Source organism: Amaranthus tricolor, chromosome 5 (genome assembly GCF_026212465.1).
Source record: "Amaranthus tricolor cultivar Red isolate AtriRed21 chromosome 5, ASM2621246v1, whole genome shotgun sequence".
Lineage (NCBI taxonomy): Eukaryota > Viridiplantae > Streptophyta > Magnoliopsida > Caryophyllales > Amaranthaceae > Amaranthus > Amaranthus tricolor.
Window position 1 is genome coordinate 26,801,068 of NC_080051.1, and position 27,561 is coordinate 26,828,628.

Below are 27,561 nucleotides of genomic sequence, written 5' to 3' on the forward strand. Positions count from 1 at the left end.
ATAGAAAAATTACATTAAAAAACAATAAATTAAATGACTTAAAATGATAAATGACAAAAATTTTAACCAATCCTTATTTGTCGCCACCTTTTTCATTTTTTCGCCACCCCCTTCGAATGAAATTACGAATTTGCCCCTGGACTTTAAAAATTTACAAATTTGCCATTGGAATTAATAACTTTTCATTTTCATTTTTTTTAAATTTTTTTTATTATTTTTATTTATATTATTATTGTTATTATTATTATTATTATTGTTATTATAATTATTATTATTTTTGTTATTATTATTGTTATAATAATAATAATAATAAAATTAATAATAATAACTGTAATAATAATAATAATAATAATAATAATAATAATAATAAAATTAATAATAATAATAATAATAATAATAATAATAATAATAATAAATTTTAAAAAAAAAACTACCAGTCGCACGTTTTGTGCGACTGGTAATTTTTTTATTTTTTATTTTTTATTTTTTTATATTATTATTGTTATTATAATTATTATTATTTTTGTTATTATTATTATTATTATTATTATTATTATTATTATTATTATTATTATTATTATTAATAACCGTAATAATAATAACCGTTATAATAATAATAATAACCGTAATAATAATAACCGTAATAATAATAATAATAATAACAATAATAACAAAAAAAAATAAAAAAAAAAACTACCAGTCGCACGTTTTGCGCGACTGGTAATTTTTTTTTTTAATTTTTAATTTTTTTTTATATTATTATTGTTATTATAATTATTATTTTTATTATTATTATTATTATTATTATTATTATTATTATTATTAATAACCGTAATAATAATAACCATTATAATAATAATAATATAATTAATAATAATAACCGTAATAATAATAACCGTAATAATAATAATAATAATAATAATAATAATAATAATAATAATAATAATAATAATAATAATAATAATAAAAATTTTAATAATAATAACAATAATAATAATAATAATAATAATAACAAAAAAAACTACCAGTCGCACAAAACGTGCGACTGGTAATTTTTTTTTTAATTTTTTTTTTAATTTTTTTTTTGAATTTCGACTTATAAAATTTCTTTTTTTTAATTAATTTATTTTTTAAGTTACTTTTATTTAAATAATAATAATAATAATAATAATAATAATAATAATAATAATAATAATAATAATAATAATAATAACTATGATAATAATAATAACAATAATAATATAAATAAAAATAATTAAAAAAAAGTAAAAAAATAAAAATGAAAAGTTATTAACTCAATTGCAAATTTGTAAATTTTTAAAAATCAGGGATATATTCGTAATTTCATTAGAATAGGGATGGCGAAAAAATAAAAAGAATGGCGACATTTAACAATTCCCGAATTTTAAAGAACAAAGTGAGTAGCTTACAAAAGCTTAGCATAGGCGTAGCCGCGTAGGTGCTTAAGTGGTGTGGGATAGACAATTGCGTGATAAGAGCCGCAAGGCTCTTGCTTGAACTTCAATAATTTGAAAATGGAAGCTTTACACGGTCTTAGCTATCCTTCTTTCTTCCCTAAAGTCGTCCATGGCAATTGTTCGCTGAAGAAATGGCGGAATCGTTGCAGTGTCACCGCTTTGAGCGGTGATGATGATTTACTATTCAAAGCCTCCCTTCGTTCCGCTACTCTTCGTTTCCAGGAGACCAATCGTCCAGGCAATCTCTCTTTCTTCCTTTTTCTTTCACTTTTTTCTGAAATTGCATTTAGACATTTAAGCGAACACCTGGTAGGTTTGTATTTGATGTGCTTGCAATTCTGGATTTTTTCAGCTGTATTAAGTCTTTTACAAGTTTATGGAGATGGGCATTTGTAGTGTTCATTTTTTAGTTAAAGATTGCATCAATTACACCGTTGCTGAATGCATTGTCATTTGTCGAAATCATATGCACTGGCTACTTGGAATTTTGATTGAGCTCTTAATTTTCTACCTTCATTTATATGTATGCCCCCGTTTGGTGGTTAGTACTTACTAACAAATGGTGGAAATGATAATGAGAATCTAATATTCTACTATATTTGTTTAGAAAAATTACTTGATAAATGTTTATATACTCTAATCCTTTGTTTCGTCGTTAAATTTATTAGACAATGAAATGAAAGCTTCAAGAATGGAAAAACAAGATGAGAATAACAATAAGAAACAATGGAATAATGACACAATGATTTTATGAGGTATCTTGGATACCTCTCCTCAACAATGGGTTTTATTTATGATTGATTCAACAATACAAACATAAATAATCCCCTATCTTAAAAACAACCTCTCAAGATCACAAATACTAATACAAATACTAATACAAAAGTAAGAAAATCTTTTAGTAAACACCATAGCTCTCACTTGTGTATTTATCCCTCTCCCAATTTGTGTTGTAGTGATTGATTCTGTGAATGTATCCTCTTATAGAAAAGGAATGCGCCATTTTAGAACCCCCTCTTAATGCACTGTCAAAGCACAATTAACATCCAACAAGAAACATCACAATTAACTTAGCATTAAACAAGAATTAAGCACCCTTTCCATGCCTTATACAAACTAGAACTTGACCAGAAGGTATACTAGGCGACTGCTCGGACAAGCAAACCACCGCTCAAACAAGCGCCCCTCTGCAGCAGCTTCTGTCTGCCACTGCACATTCTGCTTGAACGAGCAGAGCCTTCTGTTGCATTCTGTTTGTTCTCTTCGTGTTGTCTTGTTCGAGCAACACCTTTCCCATGCCTTGCCTCATTCAAGGAATGGTTCTGCCCCTTAGTGAAGCTTCAAACGCCCCACATTGATCACCTCATTGATTGTTCCAAACACCAGTTCACTACCATCCTCAAAGTCCTTCTCCAAAGTACAAGCTAAGGCATGTTCGATTAAGTGATCAAATTCATTGTCATTGTTAAGAGTTTTGGCACTTTCACTAATAGACGGTAATGGAAAATTCTAAAGAAAATACACGACGAGAACTTCAACATTTCAAGAATGACAGCACATTCTATGAAAATTAACACTTATTTCACCCTGTTAACACCACCATTTAATAACGAAAATCAAACGAACCAATAACGTTTTGGGTAGTCTAAAAGTCTAAGGTATAACAGTTGTCAATTGTCATGTATCAGAAATTATGGATTTTGATGGAAAGCTCAGTAAGTAGTAGAAGCATATTAAAGTTTGTCAATTCCTCATCTTCCACAAAAATGGTCATTACAAAGAAACTATCCGCCCAAATTATTCATTGTCATTCTGTTTTCAGTTGGGCAATCATTCATCATCTAAAAAAGTAAAACTACAAATTTATATACACAAATCTTTAATTGCTGACTTGTAAGCTGTCTAAAATTATGGTTTTTGTCAAAGAAATGTTCTACCAATGTACTTGATCCTTATTGGTCATACAAATATATTGCAATCCCGTCATGTTATGACTCTGGCTCTATTGCGTCTGCAGATCCTCTTTTCCATGATCCTTATGTGGCTTGCTTGGTTCCTGGTAATACACCTATCTATACCGAACAGCATGTACACCGTTACTGCCTTGCTACCAGGTTCATTGATGATACCTTGCTTCAGACTTTGAGAAACACAGAAGAATTGAAACAGGTATAGCATTTCCAAAATATGAAGCTCCCTCTTCTGGTGAAGTGTGGTAACAACGGTTTATGGAATTATGAATATTATGTAGGTTGTTTTATTGACAGATGGTGCGGATACGCGTGCATATCGACTTACTTGGCCAAACTTTACATTGATATTTGACATATCACGTGTTAGAATCTACTGTGAAGTGTCCCAAAAGCTTCGAGGTATATTTCTAATTCATCCACGAGTTTTGTTATGGTTTGATATGTTATTGTATATATTTTAGATATTGGAGCTCAGATCAATAGGACCTGCTTATTGCTCCATGTGTCCTCGGAGTCTTCTAACATAGCAGAAGAACTGCGGAAGAAAGGATTTAATGGTAACCGCCCAAGTTTATGGGTTCTTCAGGTTTTCATTATATCAACTTTTCTATCTTTGCTCCTCTTAACTTTGTGAAGCTGTGCCCTTGATGGAATGAACTCATTTTGGTGTTATTCAGGGATTGCCTCTAACGACACTGGCAAATTTTGAAGATGTTTTATGTGCTGTTGGTAGTTTAGCTATGAAGGGAAGTCTTGTAATAGGAGAACTCCCTGCCTGGTTAGCCGGAACTGATTTTGAGCAGAAGGTACTGGCATTCTCGCTTTAAATTCGTTTTGCATCATTTCTTCTTGAACGAACACCACTTATTTTCCCTTCCTTCACAGATTAGTCAAAGAGAATGGATGCACACGCTTTTCATGCGTCATGGATTTCAGGTTCAGATGATTGACTGTGAAGACGTAGCTAAAAGTTTAGGGAGGAAACTATCAAGAGAAACCTCGAGCAATATGCTCTTTGTTGCGGAGCATTTGCGATTTTCAGATGATCAGGTTAGATCTCATAGTCTTTCAAGTCACACGTAAAGCTCATGTCCTTATATGTGAAATTGAAAGCGTCAGGCATCATTCGTGGGATTGAATATAATTACGGGATTCACGTCCTATCCAATTGATGCCTCATCTTGTGTTCCATGTCCTCATTGTAACTCGTCAACAAACTGTAGTTACCATTAATGGTATTGATGCAGATAAAGAGGAGTCTGTGTGGCTATGTTCATGTGATACCAATGGCTGCCAATTTGAACTATGATTAATCTGAACTTTGAATTTTTTTTTTTTTTTTTTTTTTTTTTGTGAAGTTTAAAGCTTCAACCAAACACTCGCTGATTACATTTGGAATCTTTCAGATGGAGATGTGGCAAAGAGAATTCCAAATGGCTGAAGAAGATGGTGATGAGGAAGGGTTTGAGGATTTTTAACCATATTCGAGGAATTTACACAATATAGTCGAATACAATCAGCCTTTGAAAATGGAAAGGATTGATAATGTTCTGCATTGTAAGGATTGTTTTGTTTCGACAGGTTCCTGTTTGTGTTATAGAGAAAGCAATGGTATATGGTATCCCATAGACTTGTGCGCTGGTCAGCTTAATAGCATTTGTTATAAGTTGTAGTATGATAGTGATCCGTTTTGAATTACTGATTTATGTTTTCCGATCTTGGTGCTGAATAGAGTTATCGACCTTTTGCTTTTGTAAAAAAACTTGTTTGAGTTGAAGTAAAAATTAGTTGAAATGTTTGTCATATAAATATAAGTGAATAATGAATTAATTAACTGAGAATTATAGATTGATTTAGTGGTTTAAATTTTTTATTTCTTATCACCTAGTCGCCTTGCCTTACAAATTGGATAAAGTTTTTCTCTCTTGTATAGATTATATAGTAAATAGTAAATACCTACTTTGAATCTTACAATACTTATTTTAAGATTTATATCAAATTTATATCTCTAAATATAACTTTGATGTACCTTAACACTTACTCCCTTTGTCTCACTCAATTTATATTATTTACTATTTTGGTTCGTCTCATTTAATTTTTATTATTTTTATATTTAGACAATGACCTATCACTTTTTTTTAATCTCATCCATACATTTTAACTTATTTTTAATTTTATCTATACAATTCAATCTCTCTTTTTATTTATTACTACTATTATTTACTTTTTTATTAAAAAAACTTTCATTTTTTTAATTCAATTCTAATGAAACATAAGGAGTAATTTAAATCTTATAATATCAACTTCGAGCTATAAAGAAAGTATTTTAGTTATAAAACACTAACGCCTCGTTTTGTAGGTAGTAATAAACGGTGGTAATGAAAATGAAAAAATAGTGTAATTTTGATTGAAAAATCTCTTGGCTACTTTAATGGCCATGTTTGTCCAACTTCAATCATCTCATTTTCTTCATAAAATTTATTTCAATGCATTACCATTAAAAGAGTTGGTATTAGGTGGTAATGCAAATTTGTAAATAAAATAAATTTGTGTTCAAAGTTTCATTATCATGGGAATCATATGAAACTTTTAATGAAATTTTACACTATAAATTATTTTTATTACCACCATTTAATACCACTGACCGCAAAAAATAAAATATTGAAGTCGGTTTAAAACCCCTCTATTAAAAAGGGAAATTATCAATGGTGCCCTTGTACTATTGAAAAATTACAATGGTACCCAACTGCATTTCAGTGGTACCCCCCAATTATATGCTAATTACAACCGTGACATTAATGATGAATTTTCCGTTAAATGTCTGTTAAATTTAGAATTTAACCTAACCATGGTTAGTTTCTTCTTCTTCTTTCCTTTTCTCTTTCATGGCTGCTCTCCTCTCCTTGTGCCGGATGATGAAGTTCCCTTGTATCAATGACAGATGAATAAGGAACACAATTCTACAATGATCTATCCCTCAATTGTTAACTACATATAAATCATCATAGAACATATTTCAAGATCTGGAACATGAAAGACAACAAAAATGGGGGGAAATTTGAACTTCCCCACATCAGTAACTAAGTGAAATATAGGATTAGAGTTCTCTAAAGATACAAGTAATGGGAATCAGAAAATGATCCTCAAAATGCCCTTAATACATTACATATATTAAAATCGATAGCAATATGTTCGTATTTCAATTGAGAAAGAAAATAATATTTAAAAAAAAAAAAATAAAACCCCAAATTCAAATTCGGATTAATAGAGTTACTTAGTACAGCAAGATTGGGGTTCTCAAATTAGGATGAAGAAATTTTCTTATAACTGAACAATATACGCAAGATTTAAAAAGCAAAATTGAAAATCTTCAAAATTTATTTGTCTCTAATTTTATAATTTTTCTTAATTAATTTGTCTCAGATTAAATTATTAGATATTCTGAGTTGATATTCACTCAAACATTGTCAAAAACTAAAAATTTGCGAATTTTCCCCCAAAATTCTCAATCTTTCTTTCACTGTTCACCAAAACCATTAATGGGCAGAAGATAGCCCCATAAAAAACCAGGAATACTCATTACAACCTCAAACAATTTACAGCTATAACATTTGGTGCAAATTAATCAATTCAATCAAAATTTCAAAGATATCATCCACACAATGAATCTCAGTTTCACACTTGCTCCTGATGGAGTTGATGAAACAAGAGCAAATGTTGATGATGATAGAACTCTTCTGCATAGCTTATCAGTAGGGATTAGTCACACTAATGGCAGTATCTTCACACCTTTTCAACCAAATTTCGAGTTTCCTGATGATGGAACGATATGCCAAAGGAGCACATACTAACCATGGAAGAAGAGCAGTCATGAAAGAAGAGCAGCCATGGAAGAAGAGCAGCCATGAAAGAGAAAAGGGAAGAAGAAGAAAAAACTAACCATGGTTAGGTTAAATTCCAAATTTAACGGACATTTAACAGAAAATTCATCATTAATGTCACGGTTGTAATTAACATATAATTGGGGGTACCACTGAAATGCAGTTGGATACCATTGTAATTTTTCAATAGTACAAGGGCACCATTGATAATAACCCCTATAAAAAAAACAACCTTCTTTTCTACAAACCTTTCGATCTTCCCACTCAATCTAAATCAAATCACAAAGCAATTCCCGAGAATCTTTCGTTTTCCATTTACCCATCAATTCACATCATCTTTTCCTTCCATCTTCAATCTTCTGCCATCAATATCTTAATGATGCCTTTTAATTTCTACTTTGCACTGATTCTATTCCTCCTAATTTCTCCCTCTTTTTCTCTCTCCAATTCTTCTTCCCTATTTATACCCAATTTCCGATCAGCAATCATGCCTGGAAAACGCAACTTCTCCGATTTTTCTTTCTCTGAATCTCAATCCTCGATAATGGCTGGCAATTCTAATAACAAGAAATTGCGAAGACTTCCTCATATTTTTAGCAAAGTATTGGAACTTCCTTTAAATTCAGATGCTGATGTTAGTGTCCAAGAATTGCCTGATTGTTTTAAATTTATTGCGGAAATTGAGGATAGTGAAATTGTTAATGGCGGTGTTAGAGCTCATGTTGTTAAGTATTATCCTGGGATTACCAAAATTGTGATTCGGAGGAGGGAGAATCTTTCTCAGCCCATTATTGACGAGCTTGAACTTGATGTATGGCGGTTTCGGCTTCCTTCTTCTGCACGGCCAGAGCGTGCAACAGCGGTTTACGCGCATGGAAAGCTGGTTGTGACCGTGCCGAAGAATCGCTGGCGTGAGGATGGCAGAAACGGTGGTGATTGTAAGGGTGGTTTGAAGGGTGATATCGAAAATCTTGTTCTTGTACAGTAATTGCTTCATTATTTGAGTTTTATAATAAAAAGATTTAGTTTTTTTTGTTAATTAATTTCAAGATTTGGAAGTTCATGAGATTTAGTGATTTAGTTCGATTTTCTTTGTAAATTAATTTCTTCTTTCTTAGTCTATAAAAATTATGTTTACGGCTTACCTTATAATCAAAACATAATTCGAATGTGAACACTAATATTTGTAATTAATTTGTATAAGTAATATTTTTTTGCTACTTTTTTTTTGTTTTTTTGAGATGAATATTTTTTTTTCTACTTACACCAAAATTAATTTGATTTTATTTTATACATCTCGCTATATAACTTTATAATATTAATTTATAATTATATTAGTTATTTCTAGATATAAACAATTTGAAAAAACATTAAACATTTAAAAAGATAACATAAAATTATTGTAAGATTATTAGATCAACAATACAACATTAAACCATCCCAAGATTAATAGGATAACTGTGAGAACAATCAAGTTGATCACTTGAGAACAATTATAACAAAAATTTCAAGAGTATAATAACACAAGTTTGCGAGGAAAAAAGTGTCTTTTTTTTTTTAAAAAAAAAAACATAGCTCCTTTAAGCAATGTGGAGCAACATTCATAGTAGACAATCAAAATACTAATAAACTCTAATTTAACACTGAATTTTAAACCCTAATTTAACACTGAATCTTAAACCCTAATTTAACAAAATAAAAATCAAAAATCAAATTAAAACAATACATACTCATCATATACCTTAAATTAACACAATAAAACCATTTATATTCCATATATAAATAAATTCTAATTAAATACTGAAATAAATGGCCCCAAATAATATTAAGTGGTGAAATTTAGGCCGTGTGATTTATTTGTTAACTTTTTTATATGTGAAGTAATATAATGTTATAATATATTTTATCTTGAATATTTTTCTTAAATTGGAAAATTTTTTATCTTTTAATATACCATGATTAGACCACTAACACCTTCAAATAAGAAAAATATTCATACATACAACTTCAATCAAAGCTAAGCTTAACCATAAATAGTAAAAAAAAATAAGCTAATTTGAGGCATTAAGTTGGAACTAATTATCTAAAAACATAGTTTTTTAAACAAAACCTTTCATAAAATTCTTAAAAAATTTTTTTTTATAAAAAAAAAAAGAGAAAAGAAATGGCAAATTATTGTCAAATCTTTTTTCTCTTATTTATAATCATAATCCCTAAATCAACATCATTTGACACAAATAATCCCTCAAAATTAGTGCAAGAAATATGCAAAAGAACAGAAAAAAAAGAATCAATTTCATATTCAGATTGCATATCAGTATTTAACACTGGGGCCGCATGGAATGGAGATCTACGATCCTTATCATATTACACCAGAGATTTTGCTGATAATAATGCAACATCTACCTTAGATAAAATCAATACCCAATTGATACCAAATCAACCCGACCCGTATATTCAAGAGGTATTGAATGTTTGTAAGGATGCATTTACCCGATTACAAGATGAATTAGTTAATCGGGTTAACCCAATGATTGTGGAAAAGGGTACTTTTAGAGAAGCTAAAGCTTGGGTTGATTATGGTATTGGGTTGATGGATAGTTGTAAATCGGTTTGTAATGCTCAACCTAATACTATATGTTTGTTAGATAATGATGTTAGGGATACTAAAGCTATGTTGATTTTTCTTGATATTGTGCTTCAACTCTTAATTGAAGGTGTAATGTGAATTGAGATTGAGATAATGGAAATGAATGGTAGACATGAATGTGGATTAGCAAGGGCAAAGTGAATTTTCATCCAGAGCACTAAATATTTTACGGTCCGAAATTATATATATAATTTATATTTTTTACTATGTTATATGTGTTATTTGATTTTTTTTATAAAATAGTTTAAATATCAACAATAAAAAATAAAATGATTATTATATAATTTATTACGTTTTAAGTTGTTAAGGACTATTTTTATCTTTTGCTCTTGGGCCTAAAACTTAACAAGACGGCCGATTTCGGGTTTGATGATTCGAATTGGTTTAAAATCTAATGGTAGGAACTAGGGAGCTAGTAGGGACACGTTTAACATATTGCTTGATTTTATTAGAGGTGTTTATGTCGGTCGATTTCGGGTTTGATGATTCGAATTAGTTTAAAATCGGATTTTGTATTCATGTTGGTTTATATATAATTGTAATTCTATTATTAAAGTCGGTCGAATTGAACTTGATAACAAGATCGAATAAATATCGAATTATTGGGTTTTTTTTGAACACCTAGTTAATGTAAATTGAAAAACCTTTTTTTTATGTTGATAGTATACTACTTCTATTTGTGTATGAAGTAAATATTCAATCTCTAAATATAATGAGATGATAATGTTCCTAATGAAAAATCAAACTTTTGTTAAAATGGACTATGTCTCAATCAATTTTACATTTTATTTTTGTTTATCTCAATCTATGCAGCCGCCTCACACGTGCGACCAAAACAATTTTATACTTGTCGAATTCAAGTCTTAAAACATTCATTTCAAGACTTAAAAAGTCAAATTTAACACTTAAAATCCTACTCCAAGTCTCAATCTTCCTTCTCCAGAGGCTTAATTTAATTTTTGCGCTATATGAGTTTAACCCTTAAAACACTCATTCCATCACTTAAAATGCCAATTCTAACTCTTAAAACCCATGTTCCAACGCTTAATTTAATATTTTACTTACGTACTCCAATTGTAAAATATTCATTTCAAGACTTAGAATATCTATTTCAATGGCTTAATGTTTGTCAAATTCAAGATTTAAAATGTCTATTTCAAGGTCCAAAAATCCAATTCAAGCTTTAAAATGGCAACTTCAAAATTATGGGTTAGACCCATAAGTGGTCGCACGTATGCGACCGTCTCACATGAGATTTGCTGTTTTAAAATTGTCAATCATCTTATTTATATATTTTATCTTCAAAAGTTCTTGTATGAGATGGTCTCATTGTGAAATATGCCTTATACTTGGGTTAACTAGCCCAATAATAAAAACTTTTAGCATAAAGAACCTCTTTTATAGACTCGTCTCACGATGAGACGAACTCATGCAAGAGGAGTTGTTTTATCTTTGAAAATTAAAGTAAAACTATAAAATAATATTGCCTTCATTCCATATAGATTGCTACATTTTTTTAATTTAGATTAGATTTCTCATTGAGATGACTATATTTCTACTTGAATAAGGATCCCACATCAATTCTATTTTTTAATATCATTCACAAAATTTAATATTTATCTTATTCTCTTGGTCATTCAACCAAAATTAGTTTTATAATCTAAATAAATATACTCCCTCTATCTCATTTGAGATAATTCGCACTCATATTTTATTTAGGATTTCTCATATACTTTATACTATTTTATCTTTTAGTAAGGGTTTCCACAATATTTTTTATATCTAAAAATTTATTCTTTCTTTTAATTTCATACACATAAATTTTTTCTTTTAATTTCTTCCATTAATGCACCAATATCTTCAAATAACTTTTTACTTATTTATTCAGCAACAATAAAATTAATTTGTAATGAGGCAAATTAAATGGAACAAAGAAAATAATACATATGAGCTAGTATGTTGGTATGAGTAAAAAATGAAGTAAACCTTATAATTTATTTTAATGTCCTTTTAAGATCATTATTGAGTATTGACTATTGACAATAATATATGGTGAGAGTGACGATTTCAAAGGGGAGGGAGTGTTTTTAACCATTCTTTTTGTATGAGATCATCTCATCGTTAGACATATTCATACAATAGAAGTAAAAACCATTAATAAAAAAATATTAAAAAAATAAAATTTGACTTTATACTTATAAATAAATATTTTAGTTTTAAATAGTTAGACTAACTCAATTAAAGTAGAACGAGACAGCTCAATAAAGTATTAGTGTTTCATAAATTAAAGAAGTCTAGGTTTAAAGTCACTTGAATTGGGTTAAAATGATAACTTAAGTTTCCAATTCCCAAAACAATACCCATCAAAAGATAATGGCAGATCAACAAATTGTAGAAACATCACCAACAGGGGCGGTGCAATCGCCACCGCAAACGCCGGCGCAGCCGCCAGGTAGGGATGAAATGCTGCAATGCGTCAGTGCCTTGGAGTCTGCTCTCCTTCCTTGTCTGCCTGCCCCTGAGCTCCAAGCTATTGATCGTTCTCCTCATCCTTCTCATCAGAGTATTTTTCTTCCACTCCTTTTGTTTTTCAACTTTCTATTTTTCCATATGAGATTTATTGATAGTTTATGGAATTCCCAGTTGTGCATTTTATAATTTCACGTGGGTTTGTTTTTTGAGTGTAAATTTTGATGCTTTTTTTGAATAGTTGATTTCAATTCCTTAAATAGGAAGGTAGATTCATGATTAAGATTATTTTGCCGGTGTTAGTCGTTGGGGTTGGGTGTTCTTTTACTATATTCGTGGTTTGTGTGTAGTGGGATGTTGGCTACAGAACACATTATGGATGAATTGGGTTAATCAAAAGACGATAACCTATAAGAAATGGGAGTTCGACTTTGTAAATGTTCAACTCAGAGAGTTGAATTCAATATTTTGATCAAATAGAAAGAGGAATATCTGTTAGCAATCTTTTGTGATTTAATTTCGATGTGAGATTTTTAATATTCATGGAATTCCCAGTTGCTTATATGGAATTTCATGTGGTTTTGTTCAGTAGAGTGTGAAGTTTATTGCTTTTATATGAATTTTTTGATTTAAGTTCTTCAAATTGAGAGACACTAATTCATGGTCAAGGTACTGTTGGAGCTAATACATTAGTACTTGTGGTTGGCTGTTCTTTTGATACAATTTTGACTTCTGTGCTGTAGCATTTTAGCTACAGAACACATAATGGATGAAAATGATGAATCCCTGTAGGAGTTCTTACGAGCTTGCTAGATCCTGTTTGTTACAGCTCCAAATGTTGAAAACATAATAAGCTTGTGAACTTGTAAACCCTTGAAACCCATTCTTATCTACTGAAGAAAACTAACAGAAGTAGATCTTACGGAGAATATATTTTTCAACAGCACTTCTTGTGGGTAAAGTTTTGAAGTTCTATTTTATGTTCTTTAGAGATTTTTCTGTTATATGCAATCCCATTCTACCTTATTGCTACGGACAGATTGTGATAATTGAGAACTTCGATATTCCAAAGTAGCCATTCAAATAAGCTAATTATTACGTTTTGCATTTAATATGTTTGTATTCTAACTCTGGATCAGTGTCACATTATTTACTAATTTCCTCGCGAATCGCAAATCGAGAAATGCGAATTATGGTTGGTTCTGGACTATTCTCAGGCAAATTTGAGCGAAACACGAATTGAAAAGGCTAATTAGCTAGCGAATTATATTACACTGCTCGCTCTAGATTCATGAGAAGTTCTATCTGTTCAGCATAAGCCTATTGTATTAGTTAATGTATCATCAAAACTAATATCAGTTACGATTTCACTTTCTGATGACCTCTATGGCTGAAATTCATGCTTCTTAATGCTGTTTAAGCTCGAGTATGAAACTAATTAACATGTCAATAACTTTTTCATGATGTTCTATTATGGAATTAATAGAACATGTCAAATTAAATGGTTTGTTTTACTTCAGTTGACGTGGAAAGACATGCAAGAGATTTTATGGAGGCTGCTAAAAAGCTTCAGTGTTATTTTATCGGTCTCCAACGTGAGGATAAACCTACTAAGGCTGAGTTGCTTCAAAAGGTATTTAAGAATCAACCTATATGTCCTATACAACTGTTTTAAATAACCAATTCATTTCGTTGACTATACTTCATGTCGAATCAGGAAATCACTGCCATGGAGGAAGAGTTGAAGGTCAAAACAGAGCTTGTTAAGAAGCAAGAACAGCTGATTCAAGGATGGAAGAAAACGTTGAGAGAACAACTTGACAAGCACAAGTTGGAGCTAGAGAAGGTGTAACTTATAGTCGTAGCTTTTTGGTTTCGGTTCCTGATGTAGCTGATTTTGTTTTATCTCTAGAAATCACTAGTGTAGAAATTTCCCTCTATTAGTTTTGAGTAACAACTAAGAAGTTTTATCATCCCTACGCTTACATTTCAGTTTTAGATGGAGTTGCGTAGTTGTTTCCGACCTTCAAGCTAATAGATGAATTGTGTTCTATTTCGAACTTTCTCACTGTTTTACCAAACAGCTCAATTTGGCAACAATCCATAGAAATCATGTAATTTGTAACACTATTGGAATTTTCCGAAAGCTATGTATCTGGTTTGGAGCATTTATGTAAGCACATTCAGAGTTCTGATATTTTTCGGCGTGCTGGAGGTAGGAATCCTTCCCTGGTGTGTTGGCGTGTGTTTTCTCCTTTTACTTGTGTTGGTGTGTTGATATTACATACTATAACGCCATTAGTAATCTAAAACGTGCAAAATACTCATTCGACCATTTGAATTGTGCTATATTGTTCCCAAACCGAGAACTTTTTGAGAAGTATGGGGCAATCTCAAAGTCACAGAGGACTATGCGTTTACACTTGTCACAGTTCAAAACATATGGTAGTATCGACTGTCGAAACATTAGCTTTAAGAGAGAAGCACTTTCTCAAGGCAAACAAAACCTCGAGATAAATGAACGAAACCGGGTGTTGAATGGCCTTTGATTGTAGCTGCAAAAACATCCAGCCAAATATTTTTACATCCTGAACTATATATATAACCAGAATGAAAGAAGACATGCATGAAGATAAATGCAACTCGATACAACATTAGGACTTAAAGTTACAAGCCATGCCCCAAACATTATAGGTTTTAACAAGGATCTTCATCTATTTCTTTGCATATGTGATTAACATTGCATGATCTCCGACCATTTTGAAATTCTGGAGGGCGTTCATTGCAACTGTTGAATGCATTTCATTTTCATACTCCACAAATGCAATCCCTGGTTTTGCTTCCACCATACGCACCTCCTTGAAGCCAGGGTATTGTCTAAACAGTAATGACAGCATCAGGGTAGTTGCCTCGTGTGGAAGATTCTGAACAAAAAGTATGTTATTCGGTGCAGCCGGGGCCTCCGCAATGACTGGTTTCACACCCATATAAGGGATTTGTGAAAGCTACAACATCAAGCAAATTTAAATTAGACAAGGAACTTAGCGGACCTCGTATAAGCATTTGCATGAGTTTGATGCTAAACAAAAGCTAGGTCTTTCAAACAAGGAAAATGTGTTAGAATTTCACACAAGTACACAGCTGTTTTATGCACTCAAATGCCTTATTACTCACAATCTGCCTTCCCAAGTTCCTCCAAGCAAAACATCATTTTCCATCCTTTTTAGATGTCTAAACTTAAGTAGTCACTTATTGATGAAGTTCATTATTCATTATTATTCCCCAAAAACTCATTATATGGTTCCAAGTACCACAATGAGCTTTTGATCCCCGCCCCCCACATCACGAATTAAATCATCCATTCAAAAAGGACTAAAGAATAGAAAATGCTATGGTTCACCGCAAGAGAAAATAACACCACACTGCACACCACAGGAACAGACTTAAATGCAAACAAAGGTTATCTTTTCAAATATTACTTCATGTGACGAATAAAAGGGTCCTCAAATCCTAGTTAAGTGCTTAACTGTGTCCTTTTCTTTTCTTTTAATCTTTTTCTTATTTTTAATATCAACAATTGACGACAAACTAATCCAAGTATGTGGGAGCTTTTAGGGGAAATGGCGCACTTGAGAAAAAAAAGGACGTGTAAGATAGCTTTCCTTTTCACACGATGCTCTATCCCATTTATATATTGTATCTAGAGGTATCCAAACAGATATCGGATCATATCCGATCCAAATATCTGGTTTTCCAGATAGTGAAAATCGTGATCCGTATATCTGCTTTACCTCGAATTGGATACTAGATTCCGATTTTATTCCGATTTTATTGTTTTATTTGGTGCTTTTGTGCACAGTATCACTTAGGCTTACTTCTCTTTCTTTAATCCAAATTGTTTTCTGTAGTTTGAAAAAAATCATTTTGGCAATATAATTAGAAGTTGAAAAGCCTAAATTCAATTGATAAGTTATGTGCTGTTATTATTACTGTAAGATGCTCAAATAAAAAATTTATATATAAACTTACAGGAGGCACTGCACCATATGCTCCAGGATAGTTTGCACCAACTGCTGTTTGATTGGCATCATGTTGTTCTTTCCGCTTCTTACCTATAAGAGCATGAATAAATAGCATCGTTTAAGTAACTGACATGAAAACTGAAATTATAGCAAGCAAAAGGAAGCTTATAACACTTCTGCTGTAAAAATCCCAGCTAACTCATAAGTACAAGTGCACGATTAAGAGACAACAACATTACATTATCCCAATTCCCTTTTATAGCTTGTGCCTAGACGAGGTTTTGGCGATCAATGTACGCAACGTTGCTTTTGTAGTGTAAAGATGTTTCCCACTGATAATTGAAAACATAATCTACAACTTCACATAAAGTGCACATGATTTGATAATTCATTTTATCGTGTCTATTATACTCCGAAAGCAAAGAACTAAAACATGCTTAACTCTTTTGTTTATGAAGAAGTGCACAAATAAGAGAATAAGCATGTTCTACACACTCTTAGCACAGGTTTCCCTCTCCCATTAAGTTTGTATGGTAATTCCTAATTGGTTTGTTTTTGACCCTTGTGTTTTCATGCAGTAAATTTGTCCTGCATTCTACAAAACCATATGAATCAGCAATTTAATTGGTAAGTCCTATACTTCTATTAGCTGACGGGTGACCGTGTCAGACATGCATCCCTTTATGTTTCAGCAGTCAATAGCCCCGCATTTCATGCAAATATTGGATTCAAGCTATCGACTTCTCAATGGTGCCTATGTTCATTCGTATCTTATACTACAAGTGTCTATTCAATTTCTTCAACAGATAGCGAATTTATTGGTGAATATAAGGAGTTGATTCATAGTTCCTATACACTATGAAAGCATTAAAATAAAAATAAATTTCATTGGATAACATATTCCCACAAAATTCACATGCATCACCTCAAATTTATGGCCATCACATAAATCATTGAGTACCAGTCCACCAAAGCATATTCCGTTTCATAAAAGGGGGACACATCTGAAGGATAAGATTATGTCCCAAAGAGAAAATTTCATCGGACAAGTCATAGTAGTCTTGGACCCAAGTGATCTTTCGTTCATCAGCATTGCCAAACAATTTGGTGGTTTCACATCATTCTTCGCCACATCTAAATTAAAAGATAACTTAGCTTCTCTGATGCTGTTTTCCAGCTTATATAAATCGGGAATTGCTCAAGTCCACCAACATATGATGTAATTATAATGTTAAATAGCCAAACCAAGTTTCACGATTATGATCTTATGCATCAACATCCTTTCGAAGTAATTAAGACACCCGAAAAGGAAAATCTAAAAGGGTGCGTAGAAATTCAAAGAGATCAGATAATAGCACAAGTGGCTAATAGAAATTCAAAATAGATATTGCTTTGCTACTTATGAAATTAATGATAAGCAAGGTTAGGTACACCACGTTGCTTCTAATTCTGATAGTATCTTCCAAAAAAACTACAAGAATTTCTACCAATTCCCTATTTTAAAGAACATAGAGCTTGATATCAATGGCTTATAGCAAAGCAATGAGAAACAAAAGAAAGTTGATTTATTCTTCTACTTATGTATTAATACATTTTAAGATGACATTGACAGCACAAATCTTCCTAGCAGAGATAAACATAGATTTGTATCTCTAAAACCCGTACTATTTTCATAGAGAATAAGATTGCTCAAACAAATTCATTGAAAAAAGACTGCTTGAATAAGTGTTATAAGAAGCCCATTGATGGGAAAATAGCTAGTCAAAACCATTGAAAAGCCATGGTCCTTGTCTAACATACTATATAAATGAAGTAATGAAGGTGCCTACCTTTTTCCTCATGTCTCTTCCTTTTTTCTCGAGGAACAAAAGTACCATCTACTTTTGCGATAACATCTGACTTGGTCTTTGCATATTGTATTCTCTGCAGTAACCAATATTTAGAAACATAATTGTTTAATGTCTAATCAAAGAGAATAAACATACATTAGCAAATGGCTAAGTTGGTTCACACCCATGAAGGCACAAACCCCAGGCTAGACCCTAGTCAAGTTTGCACATTGCTATATGTATCAGCTTAGCAAGTGGCTGCTTTTACCTACCAACAACTTTAAATTTTGACAGTCCATTTTTCAACGATGACAACTATACATCGTAGTTGCCTATGTATGTACCTCCTCTGGTTCTTTTTACTGCCAAATTATGTGAGAGTTTTATTGATCAAATGTTGCAAGTAAAAGTATCCGAGAAAGTATTTATGGACCACATTGTTCCCTATTAATTAGTAAGCTATATCATGCAAAAACACAGCCAGTGTGCAAGCAAAACATAACCAGCAATTAAATATACAAATGATACCCACAACAAACACGGTCCTTGCTTTTCATGGTATTACATAACAAGTACAAATGATACTGAATTAAAATTGTATTTTAAAACGAGTTAGGAACATTGATGAAAGAGGTGGTTGATGCAATCCAAGAACAAGAACAATTGTGCAACAAACAACAAAAAATTTATGAGGCTCCCAAAATTATGGCTACAACCCCACTTAGGCTAGTGTTTGAATTTCGATTATGTATTCAGAGGATAAGAGCATAAACTCACAAATATGAAGGATTGAGGAGAAAATGAAGAGAGCATTCTAGAAGCTAATGTGTTTGTGTCTAAGGGTTAGAATTCCACAATGAAAGGATAACATGTCCTCTTAGTATAGAAAGGGTCAAGATACAAAAGCCCAAAGCAATAAGAAAAGGCATGCACTAAATTGAAGGTGAGCTCGACTTTGCTCGATCAAACCTTCTAGTTCAACCGGGTCGGGTGAAGAAGGGGGTAGCAATTCTGAAGTTAGGCTTTTTTGCGCGCTCGTCCAAGCGGGAGGGCTCAATCGAGCTATGCTTTACGAGACAACATTTTTCAATGTATTTGCACAATCTTCCAAGCCACACCAACTTCCCAAGCTTGTACTAAAATGGAAACATCTCTCTTGAGCCCTCTTTCCACTAGGACTTGCCTTATGAAGCCAACAACGCACATTTCATATGCTCCAAGTCAATCCTTTGATGATCCCCAAAAGTCTTAGCTTAATTTGGCCAAGAAAAACTATTGGCATTCAATATCTTCCTCCCATACTCCATTACTCAGCTTAGAAGAGTCCAGACACATTGCTAACCTAAGTAGGATGAACCAAGTCACCAATTACTGACACTGTATAGTGAATCTATTCTCTCCTTCATTCATCATTACAAATAACTTCTTTAAAGTAGTATAATGACAATCCAAACAAAGAGAATTCCATATTAATTTTCATCTCCGAGCACAATATACATACATACGGCATAAGTATATACAACAAAAGAAGGGTCACACTTTTGCCGTAAGATTTGACTAATCATTCAAGACAAACGAAGTGAAAACCGAAACATAACCTTAAAAAAAAATCAAAATCAAAATCAAATCGAATCAAATAAATTACAAATTTAGCAAGTATTAGGAAGTAATAAAAGAGAATAATATACCATCGGTTTATCGTAGAAAGGGAACCCTTGCATTTGACGAAGCGCATTAGTAGCAGAAGAAACCTCATCGAAAACAACCCAAGCTTGGCCTTTGTGTTTCAATGTCTTGAATGCTAACACCTCTAATATCTTTCCGAATTGAGAAAACACTGCATTTAGCGACTTCTTCAGTTCTGAAAAATTGAGGAAGAGATAAACAGTGGAACAATCAGACTATCAGAGTAAGCAATTGAACAGAAATTGAAGAAATTAGGGCAAAATTGAAGTACCCTACCATCAAGCTTGATTTTTTCGTTAAGATTATTGATGTAAATAGTTTGGTTTGGAGGAACATCACTTCCAGGATTAGCAGTTTCTGCCATGTCTGCTAACTCTGCTTCGTCCTCGTAATTCTGTATCGCTGCTAAACTACGACTTATGAGTGGGCTTTTTTCTTTTGCTGTTGCTACAGACTTGCTACTAAACATGTGTAGAGGCCTGTGTTTTGGGCCTAACTTCGTTAACTTATGAGGTGGAGTCATATATTTTACAAAAAATTGAAATAATTTAATATTTTCCGAATTTGCTGTAAATAATCTATCTTTAGATTATTTTCTAATCGGAAAATCTTCTGTGAGACGATCGCATACGTGCAACTACTCATAAGTCCAACCCATAATTTTGAAATTGTCATTTTAAAGCTTGAATTAGACATTTTGAACCTTGAAATAGGCATTTTAAGTCTTGAATTTGACAAACTTTAAACCATTGATATAGACATTTTAAGTCTTAAAATGGATATTTTACGGTTGGAGTTGGTAAGTTTAATATAAAATTAAGGGTTGGAGTAGGGGTTCTAAGAGTTAGAAGTGACATTTTAAGTGGTAGAATGAGTGTTTTAAATGTTAAAGTCAATAGCTAAAAAATTAAATTAAGCTTCTGGAGAAGGAAGATTGAGGCTTAGAGTAGGGGTTTTAAGTGTTAGATTTGGCTTTTTAAGTCTTAAAATGGTTGTTTTAAGGCTTGAATTCAACAAGTATAAAATTTTCTTGGTCGCACGCGTGAAGCGGCCACATACAACTTTTTATGTTTTCTAATAATCTAATATTTTTCCATAGTTTGCTGTGAATAATCCAACCTTTGTCTCAATTTGTTGGCAACATACCTTATTATTTCTATTATAAGTGATACGATATATTGCTAGCAAATGTATGGCCAGTGTTAGATTATTAGAAAACATTCTGAGTGTGGCATCCTTTATAGCGGATGGGTGAAAAGTTGATATAACACCCCGAGATTTTGTGACGTTATTAAATTAATATATTTGAATAACTTTTGGTGATTTTATAACTAGACTAAATTATTTTTGAATTAGTTTTAATAAATTTCTTTCATTCACAAATTTAAATATTAACACAATTATATTAAAAAAAATAAATTTCGAATTGCGATTATTAAAATAGGATGTTCGAATTATAATTATTATTATTTATTAAAAGTTGTTTTAAAAGTTGTTTTAAGACTTGGTTGATTATTGTTGTGGTAATTAATAATGATTTTGCTTATAGTTAACTATAGAAATGGTTTTGATTGTTAATTGGGAGTAGTAGTTGCTAATTGTTAGTGATTTAGTTGTTGAGAGTTACTAATACCTCATTAGGTTGTTATTGAAGTCATAAATACATAATTTTAATAAGTCATGAGCATAGTGTCTAATTTCGGAGAGTTGCTAAAGTTACTTGTTGTGATGTTTGATTGTAGTTTTTCTAGCTTCGTAGAATATAATAAATGATATTGCGATGTGGTAACTTTGAGATTTGTCATTGTTGTCATATTAGCACTATATTAACATCATAAGATTCAAGTGTGATTTGTTAATTTTTTTAAGGTAACGTGAACTAATATAACTCAAATTTGGTCGATGTAAAGGAATGATTCACAATAATCCTTTTATTCTTAAATTGATGGAAAAGACTTATGTTGTTGTTGAGTCAATGATTATGATTGGTGTGAATGAGATGTGTGCGTGTGCTAGAGCAATTGGAAACTTATCTCGAGCGGATGATAGTGGCTTCTTGGGCATTTAGTTGGTATGACAAAGTAGTTAAGGAAACTTATTAGTTCTATTCCTAACTTGTATAGGTTCCCAGTTTATAAGGAGAAAGTAGACCCTTAGTTGGGTGACTTTTATAACTTTTGGTCGTGCAGTGACGCTTATAGGTATGTACACGCAGTAATTAATTATCATCTTCATCGTTTCAAGGTATTATCAATATTTCATGATTATATCATATGCATCGTATTAGAATTATAGAGCGCCAGAAAGTAAACTCTGCTATCGAATAATCATAATAGTGATATAAGCAAGTAGAATGAAAGCATTAGAAGACTATGAGAACAAACTCCTACATAGTAGAGAACGCACCATGGTTGTGTGTGGTATTGAAGTGATTTCCTAGTTATTGAGCCTTGATTATGATTAGTTGGCGTGACTCAATTGGATTATGTCTGGTTGATTTAGTAGTCCCCTAAGTGAGATCCGACGGGATCACCGTAAAGGGGGTATGAGCATACTTTTGTCATTAGGCGCCGGGTGGTCGATACCGCCCCTTGACCGAGGTGTTACCATGCGGACCTTGCAAACCCCAATTGTAACAGATTAGAAATTCCTAATCTTAATTATTTTCGACTAATTCTTAATTCCTTCAATTTAATTCCTAATCCTCTATTTCTAAGCTCCAACTTCATCTATTTTATAAAATCTTATATTCCAACTAACTATATATTTATTGATTTAATTTCTGATTTAATTTCCAAGTTCTTTAATTATTTAATTTTCTTTCAATTCCTAATACTCGCTCGATTTCTCAAACTACTCCGAATATGAAATGTTAAATTTTTATTATTTCTAAATAATTTTTTTTAGTCCAAAAGTTTCGATAATTAATTTCTATAAAAACAAAATTTCAAAGGCATTCAATTAACTTTTGGTTTACGAAAACTTTACGTTTAAAAATTCTTATCTTCTTAATTATTTTCGTTAATGATTATTTTAACGACTTTAACACTTTTATTTAAATTATTTTAAACTACTCCTAGTATATTTTTATTAATAACTTTAATTAAGGTTTTAAGCTAGTTTTGCACCTAAAATAATCATAATTACCTAAATCTATTTGTCAAAACCTACCTATATTTTTTTATCACTTATTTACTTATAAAAGTAAAGTAAGTTTGAAAAGAAATCAAACTTCATCCTTACCATCATGTTGGATGGTTATGTGTAAGATATGGAGTCATTTTTTTATCCAAATATTATGAGATCTTGTCCCATAAATATCTTCTTTATATACTAGCTATTTTCCCAACATTCTACCTTACAAAATTAAAACAAAACTCACCCAAAAATATATCATTTTAGTTGTGTAGGAATTAAGTCATCTACTATTCTTCCATTTTCTCCTAATTTCACTTCATTATATCAATTACTAATTCTCTAATCTATTAATTAGTTGAAGAAAATCATGAAGGAGCTTAATGCATCACCTTAATAGCTTGAATTATCATTTTTCTTGGGAGCATAGTTGAGTATTCTTTTGGGTACTTGAAAGATCATAATTCTGGAGCTTGGAGTACTTAGCTTGGAGGATCATAGTACTAATGATGTTAAGTATTACTTTTATGTGTTACATTAGAAATGCTATTATATTTAAGATTTTCTTTTTTATGTTTGAATTTTGTTAATATGTTTATGTTTGCCTATAAACTAGTTTATAAAGTTGTGTGCTATTTTACGAACATACTTTTACTAAGTATGGTTATGTTAAAATTATTGTCATCATACTTTATTTTAATATTAAAACTTATCCTTAAAGTCATATTAAGTTTCTAATTATTGTGCAAAAGTTTTTTTTAGTGATTATGTGAATTATTTAAATTTAGAATTTATTATGATAAATTAAATTAAGTTTTTTTTTAGTGAAAAAGGTCTAATAATAATCATAGGTCATTTGGCAAGTATCATTAAAAAAAAAAAGATTTTATTTACTATTTTAATTTATTACGAGCATTTTTTTTATAATAATAAAATAATAAGTTAAAAAGAAATTTTTGAGAAATTTTTTACAAGTTAAGTTTTTCCTTGAATATATGAGATTTTTTTTTATAAAAGTAACTTTTGTGATATTAAATGACTAATGTGTACAAAATATCCCTTTGTTGACTATTTGACCAAAATTTATGTAAAAAGGTAAAAGTAGTTTTTTTTAATAAAGTTGCCTTTATGTGTCAAATTTTGTTTTTATGAAAATATTTAAAGAATAAAGTTTTTACTAGTTTTATAACAAGAATTATTGATTTGTGTGAAAATATAAGTTTTACATGTTTTATAACTAGAAGTAATGCTTTTGGGTGAACTTATAAAATGTTATTTGTTTTAAAACTTGAAATATTGATTTTGTAAACTTATAAGTTCTATTTGTTTTATCATTAAAATACGATTGATTTTTGTGAACTTAATAAGTTTTACTTGTTTTTCAACTTGAAATATTGATTTTTGGTAAATTTGTTGAATTTTGGAAATTTATCTATAGAATATAGTTTTACTTGATTCATAAGTATAATATTTATTTTTGTGAAAAGAATAAAATAATTATTTTTTTTAAAGTTAAAAATGTTGGTTATTGAAACTTATTTCAAGAGAAATAAAATTTAATAGCTACTTGCGAAAAATATTAATTTGGAGACTATTAATAGAATATTAAGTTATTAGTGTAAATTTATTTAGCAAATGATCTATTAAAAATAAAGTTCTAAATAAAGTTTAATGTGTAAAACTTTAGTAGTGAACATAGAAGGGCATAAAGGTAAAATCTTATTAAATAAAGAAAGTTACCATCTAAGTTGGTCAAAGTCAAAGTCAAAGTCAACTTGTAGTAATTAAAATGTGATGTGCTTGTGTAAAATTTTATGTATTTTGATTGAATGACCCTGATAGTAAGGTAATGTCGAACCATGGACCAGCATGTAAAATCATGGCGTGCGTGTTAGCCGGCACGTAAAATGCGGTGTAAGACAAGAGGTTAGCTACCTATCCTGTAAAAGCTAGAGCATAATTGTATTGGAGGGGTGACGACCCCCACTACAGTTAGATGTAGGGTTTCGACCCTAATCTAGCCAGACCCTTACATATATCAGGTGTCATATTGTTGTGCTTGTTGATCAGTGATAAACTTGATTACTGTTGATGCTATGAGGAATGGTACGATTATGAGTATTAACCAACTAAACTTGCTTAATAAGTATTAACTATTAAGATTACCGAATTGTATAAGTAGTAGTAACGTACTTCTGCCATGGTTGAAAATGGTATCTAAATGACTTAAAGTGTGGAACAGTAAAAGAATAAGGTAAAAGTATACAGTGATGTCAATTAATTATAAGTTCGTACTCTAATTATTATTTTGTAAATGTAGCATATTAATTTCGTATTTTGAGCTGGATAGGAAGTTATGCTTGGCGTTAAGCGTTGACCGATTCAATCGGCTGTCATCCGTATTATGGATGGCAGCATGTTGCAGGATTTAGTTTCAGGTTCCAATCTAGGTCGCAACTACAATTTGTTTATGCTATCGAGGATTTAGCTGCAAATTTTTTATATACTTCATGTTGGATGATTGACGTATTTAATTTTAATTATTGTGTATTTTTAGAACGAATGATATGTATTTTTTTTCTTTTGCTACTTTTATGTAATATTTATCATATCTAATAAACATTTTTTTTTTAATTTTAAAGGTTTTTAGCAGATCGGCATTTTCAGACTTCTGCATTATTTTGTAAAAATTTTCATTAATGTTAATTACGTATCGAGATTGTCGCTCCTGCTACATCAATATGATGGCCTCTTCACTGGATTGCTACCCCAGTGTGTTAGTTTTTCTGAATGTAGGACCCGAGAAGGTCAGCTGGAGGGGGTATGAGCTCATACTTTGCCATGGGCGCCGGGTGGTCGATAACGCCCTTGCTCGTATCACTATGCCATTAATAGAGAAAAGATCCACTACCTTTGAATATACTTCGAGGGATTAGTAGTTTGAAAGAGAAATCATGAATAAATAGAGGTGTTTAAACAGATGAGTAGATTCGTTATTGCTATGCTATATCGTTGTCTATCGTTTTGTTCAATGACTCTAACTGTTATAAGTTCATTGATTACTGGCGTGTATGTGTTTGTTGTTGTTTGTTCATGACTTCCTATGATGTTCCTGCTATGACACATTTGATTATGGTCATTGTGTTGAATAGCAGGAGGATCATAGCTTGGCATAACAGCTAGGAACTTCTTTTGCGTGGCATTGGGGAAAGAGTGGAATGCGATTATAACAATTACTATACGATTAGCCTGACGTTGTAGCTCTTATATTAATTGTTAAGTTTTGGGTTGTATAATCACTTTTTTTTTTGGAGCTATGTGATTCCTTGTAAAGTTATAGTCCGCTGCGTAGTTTCTGGATGTATGATCGTAAGAATAGTTTTTTTGTATCCATTAAATTGATGCGTTAACGCTGGAACCACGATCCGTGTTGGAATTAGTGAATTGATGAGTCGACGATGATTCATCCCGTCGGGACATCTGTTGGAGGGCTTTGATACCTTCGATTAGTTTAGTTGAGTTACTCCATTTATCGATCTACATTATATCCTCAATTTTAGTAGAAATGCTGCCGAAATTTCCACTCACTCACCTATTTAAATTTAATTTTTAACATTTATTTAAAATTCTTTTCCTTTTCTTTTTATGTAACACCTGAATTCTCTCCCGTCCTTTACGATTTTGGTTTTGTTTAAGGGATTGGAAATTCAGGGATGTTACGGTTGAACTATTAATATCAATTTTTTCTTTATTTATAATCTCACAAATTTTCAAATAAGACAACGTGTGGTGAAATTATCTTTTATTAAAGTAGCTCAATCTAATTTCAAAGTGTTAAAATGATTGTTTATAATTTAAAGTGATAACTTTGTAGAAATGTTGTACTTAGGCCATCTATTATGATATCTAATTTTAGATCACATGACCAAATAATAGAAATTTTACTCTTAATGGTGATCTAAATAGGGGTGGGTTGGGGAAAAGATTGAGTAAATAGGTCAGTATGTAATGTGTTCAGCCAAACGGTCACCAAATTGTTTTTCAAAAAATTATGCCACGTGTTGCAACATAATTGGCTGGCGAAAAAAATGCAGCAGCCGCCTGACACCATGCTGCATGCCCTTTCCACTTGGCGTGTTCTGATTGGCTGTAAAAAAATAGTCATTTATTTTAATTAACGGCTATTTTCATATTTAAATATTTTTTTTAAAAAAAATTATACCAATGGTCATATTTTTTCGAGATCTATAAAATGAGACCCATATTGATATTTTTTGACATAATTTTACATTTACATATATTCTTCTTATTTTCCTACTTTTTTTGTTAAAAAATAACAAATTAATCATTTCAAAAATCCCAAAAGAAAATATGGATTCAAATAACCCAAATTATGGAAGAAATCCATGTAAAAAAAAGCAAGAAAAAAATCTTCTAA

General features: G+C 31.2%; 4 protein-coding genes across 4 annotated transcripts; 3 read left to right on the plus strand and 1 right to left on the minus strand.

Moving 5' to 3' along the window:
• The first annotated feature begins 1,417 nt into the window (after nt 1–1,417).
• On the plus strand, nt 1,418–5,301 carry LOC130813982 (O-methyltransferase 1, chloroplastic). Its single transcript, XM_057679943.1, has 7 exons — nt 1,418–1,716; nt 3,496–3,647; nt 3,730–3,850; nt 3,913–4,037; nt 4,129–4,257; nt 4,337–4,501; nt 4,858–5,301. Exons 1-7 carry the CDS (start codon nt 1,536–1,538, stop codon nt 4,927–4,929), a joined length of 945 nt encoding a protein of 314 aa, XP_057535926.1. The 5' UTR covers nt 1,418–1,535; the 3' UTR covers nt 4,930–5,301.
• A 2,272-nt stretch (nt 5,302–7,573) lies between these two features.
• Nucleotides 7,574–10,036, plus strand: LOC130813983 (uncharacterized). The gene has a single exon (XM_057679944.1). It carries the CDS (start codon nt 7,709–7,711, stop codon nt 8,318–8,320), a length of 612 nt encoding a protein of 203 aa, XP_057535927.1. The 5' UTR covers nt 7,574–7,708; the 3' UTR covers nt 8,321–10,036.
• A 2,194-nt stretch (nt 10,037–12,230) lies between these two features.
• On the plus strand, nt 12,231–14,631 carry LOC130813985 (mediator of RNA polymerase II transcription subunit 28). The gene is made up of 3 exons (XM_057679947.1): nt 12,231–12,545; nt 13,972–14,084; nt 14,169–14,631. Exons 1-3 carry the CDS (start codon nt 12,356–12,358, stop codon nt 14,301–14,303), a joined length of 438 nt encoding a protein of 145 aa, XP_057535930.1. The 5' UTR covers nt 12,231–12,355; the 3' UTR covers nt 14,304–14,631.
• A 130-nt stretch (nt 14,632–14,761) lies between these two features.
• Nucleotides 14,762–20,472, minus strand: LOC130813984 (U1 small nuclear ribonucleoprotein A-like). The gene is made up of 5 exons (XM_057679946.1): nt 20,265–20,472; nt 19,991–20,163; nt 18,303–18,396; nt 16,481–16,563; nt 14,762–15,456 (listed from the first exon to the last, which is right to left on the minus strand). Exons 1-5 carry the CDS (start codon nt 20,455–20,457, stop codon nt 15,166–15,168), a joined length of 834 nt encoding a protein of 277 aa, XP_057535929.1. The 5' UTR covers nt 20,458–20,472; the 3' UTR covers nt 14,762–15,165.
• Between the last annotated feature and the right edge of the window lie 7,089 nt (nt 20,473–27,561).

Bases quoted from the DNA above. Each gene is read 5' to 3' on its own strand.
- LOC130813982 (XM_057679943.1), top strand. From the start codon at position 1,536: ATGGAAGCTTTACACGGTCTTAGCTATCCTTCTTTCTTCCCTAAAGTC. The intron at 1,717-3,495 runs GCAATCTCTCTT...TTGCGTCTGCAG, and splicing joins CCAGGAGACCAATCGTCCAG to ATCCTCTTTTCCATGATCCT. The intron at 4,502-4,857 runs GTTAGATCTCAT...GGAATCTTTCAG, and splicing joins TGCGATTTTCAGATGATCAG to ATGGAGATGTGGCAAAGAGA.
- LOC130813984 (XM_057679946.1), bottom strand. From the start codon at position 20,457: ATGTTTAGTAGCAAGTCTGTAGCAACAGCAAAAGAAAAAAGCCCACTC. The intron at 16,564-18,302 runs GTAGGCACCTTC...ATGCTCTTATAG, and splicing joins GAAGAGACATGAGGAAAAAG to GTAAGAAGCGGAAAGAACAA. The intron at 15,457-16,480 runs GTAAGTTTATAT...TTGATGTTGTAG, and splicing joins CATATGGTGCAGTGCCTCCT to CTTTCACAAATCCCTTATAT.
- LOC130813985 (XM_057679947.1), top strand. From the start codon at position 12,356: ATGGCAGATCAACAAATTGTAGAAACATCACCAACAGGGGCGGTGCAA. The intron at 12,546-13,971 runs GTATTTTTCTTC...GTTTTACTTCAG, and splicing joins TCCTCATCCTTCTCATCAGA to TTGACGTGGAAAGACATGCA. The intron at 14,085-14,168 runs GTATTTAAGAAT...ATGTCGAATCAG, and splicing joins AGGCTGAGTTGCTTCAAAAG to GAAATCACTGCCATGGAGGA.
- LOC130813983 (XM_057679944.1), top strand. From the start codon at position 7,709: ATGATGCCTTTTAATTTCTACTTTGCACTGATTCTATTCCTCCTAATT.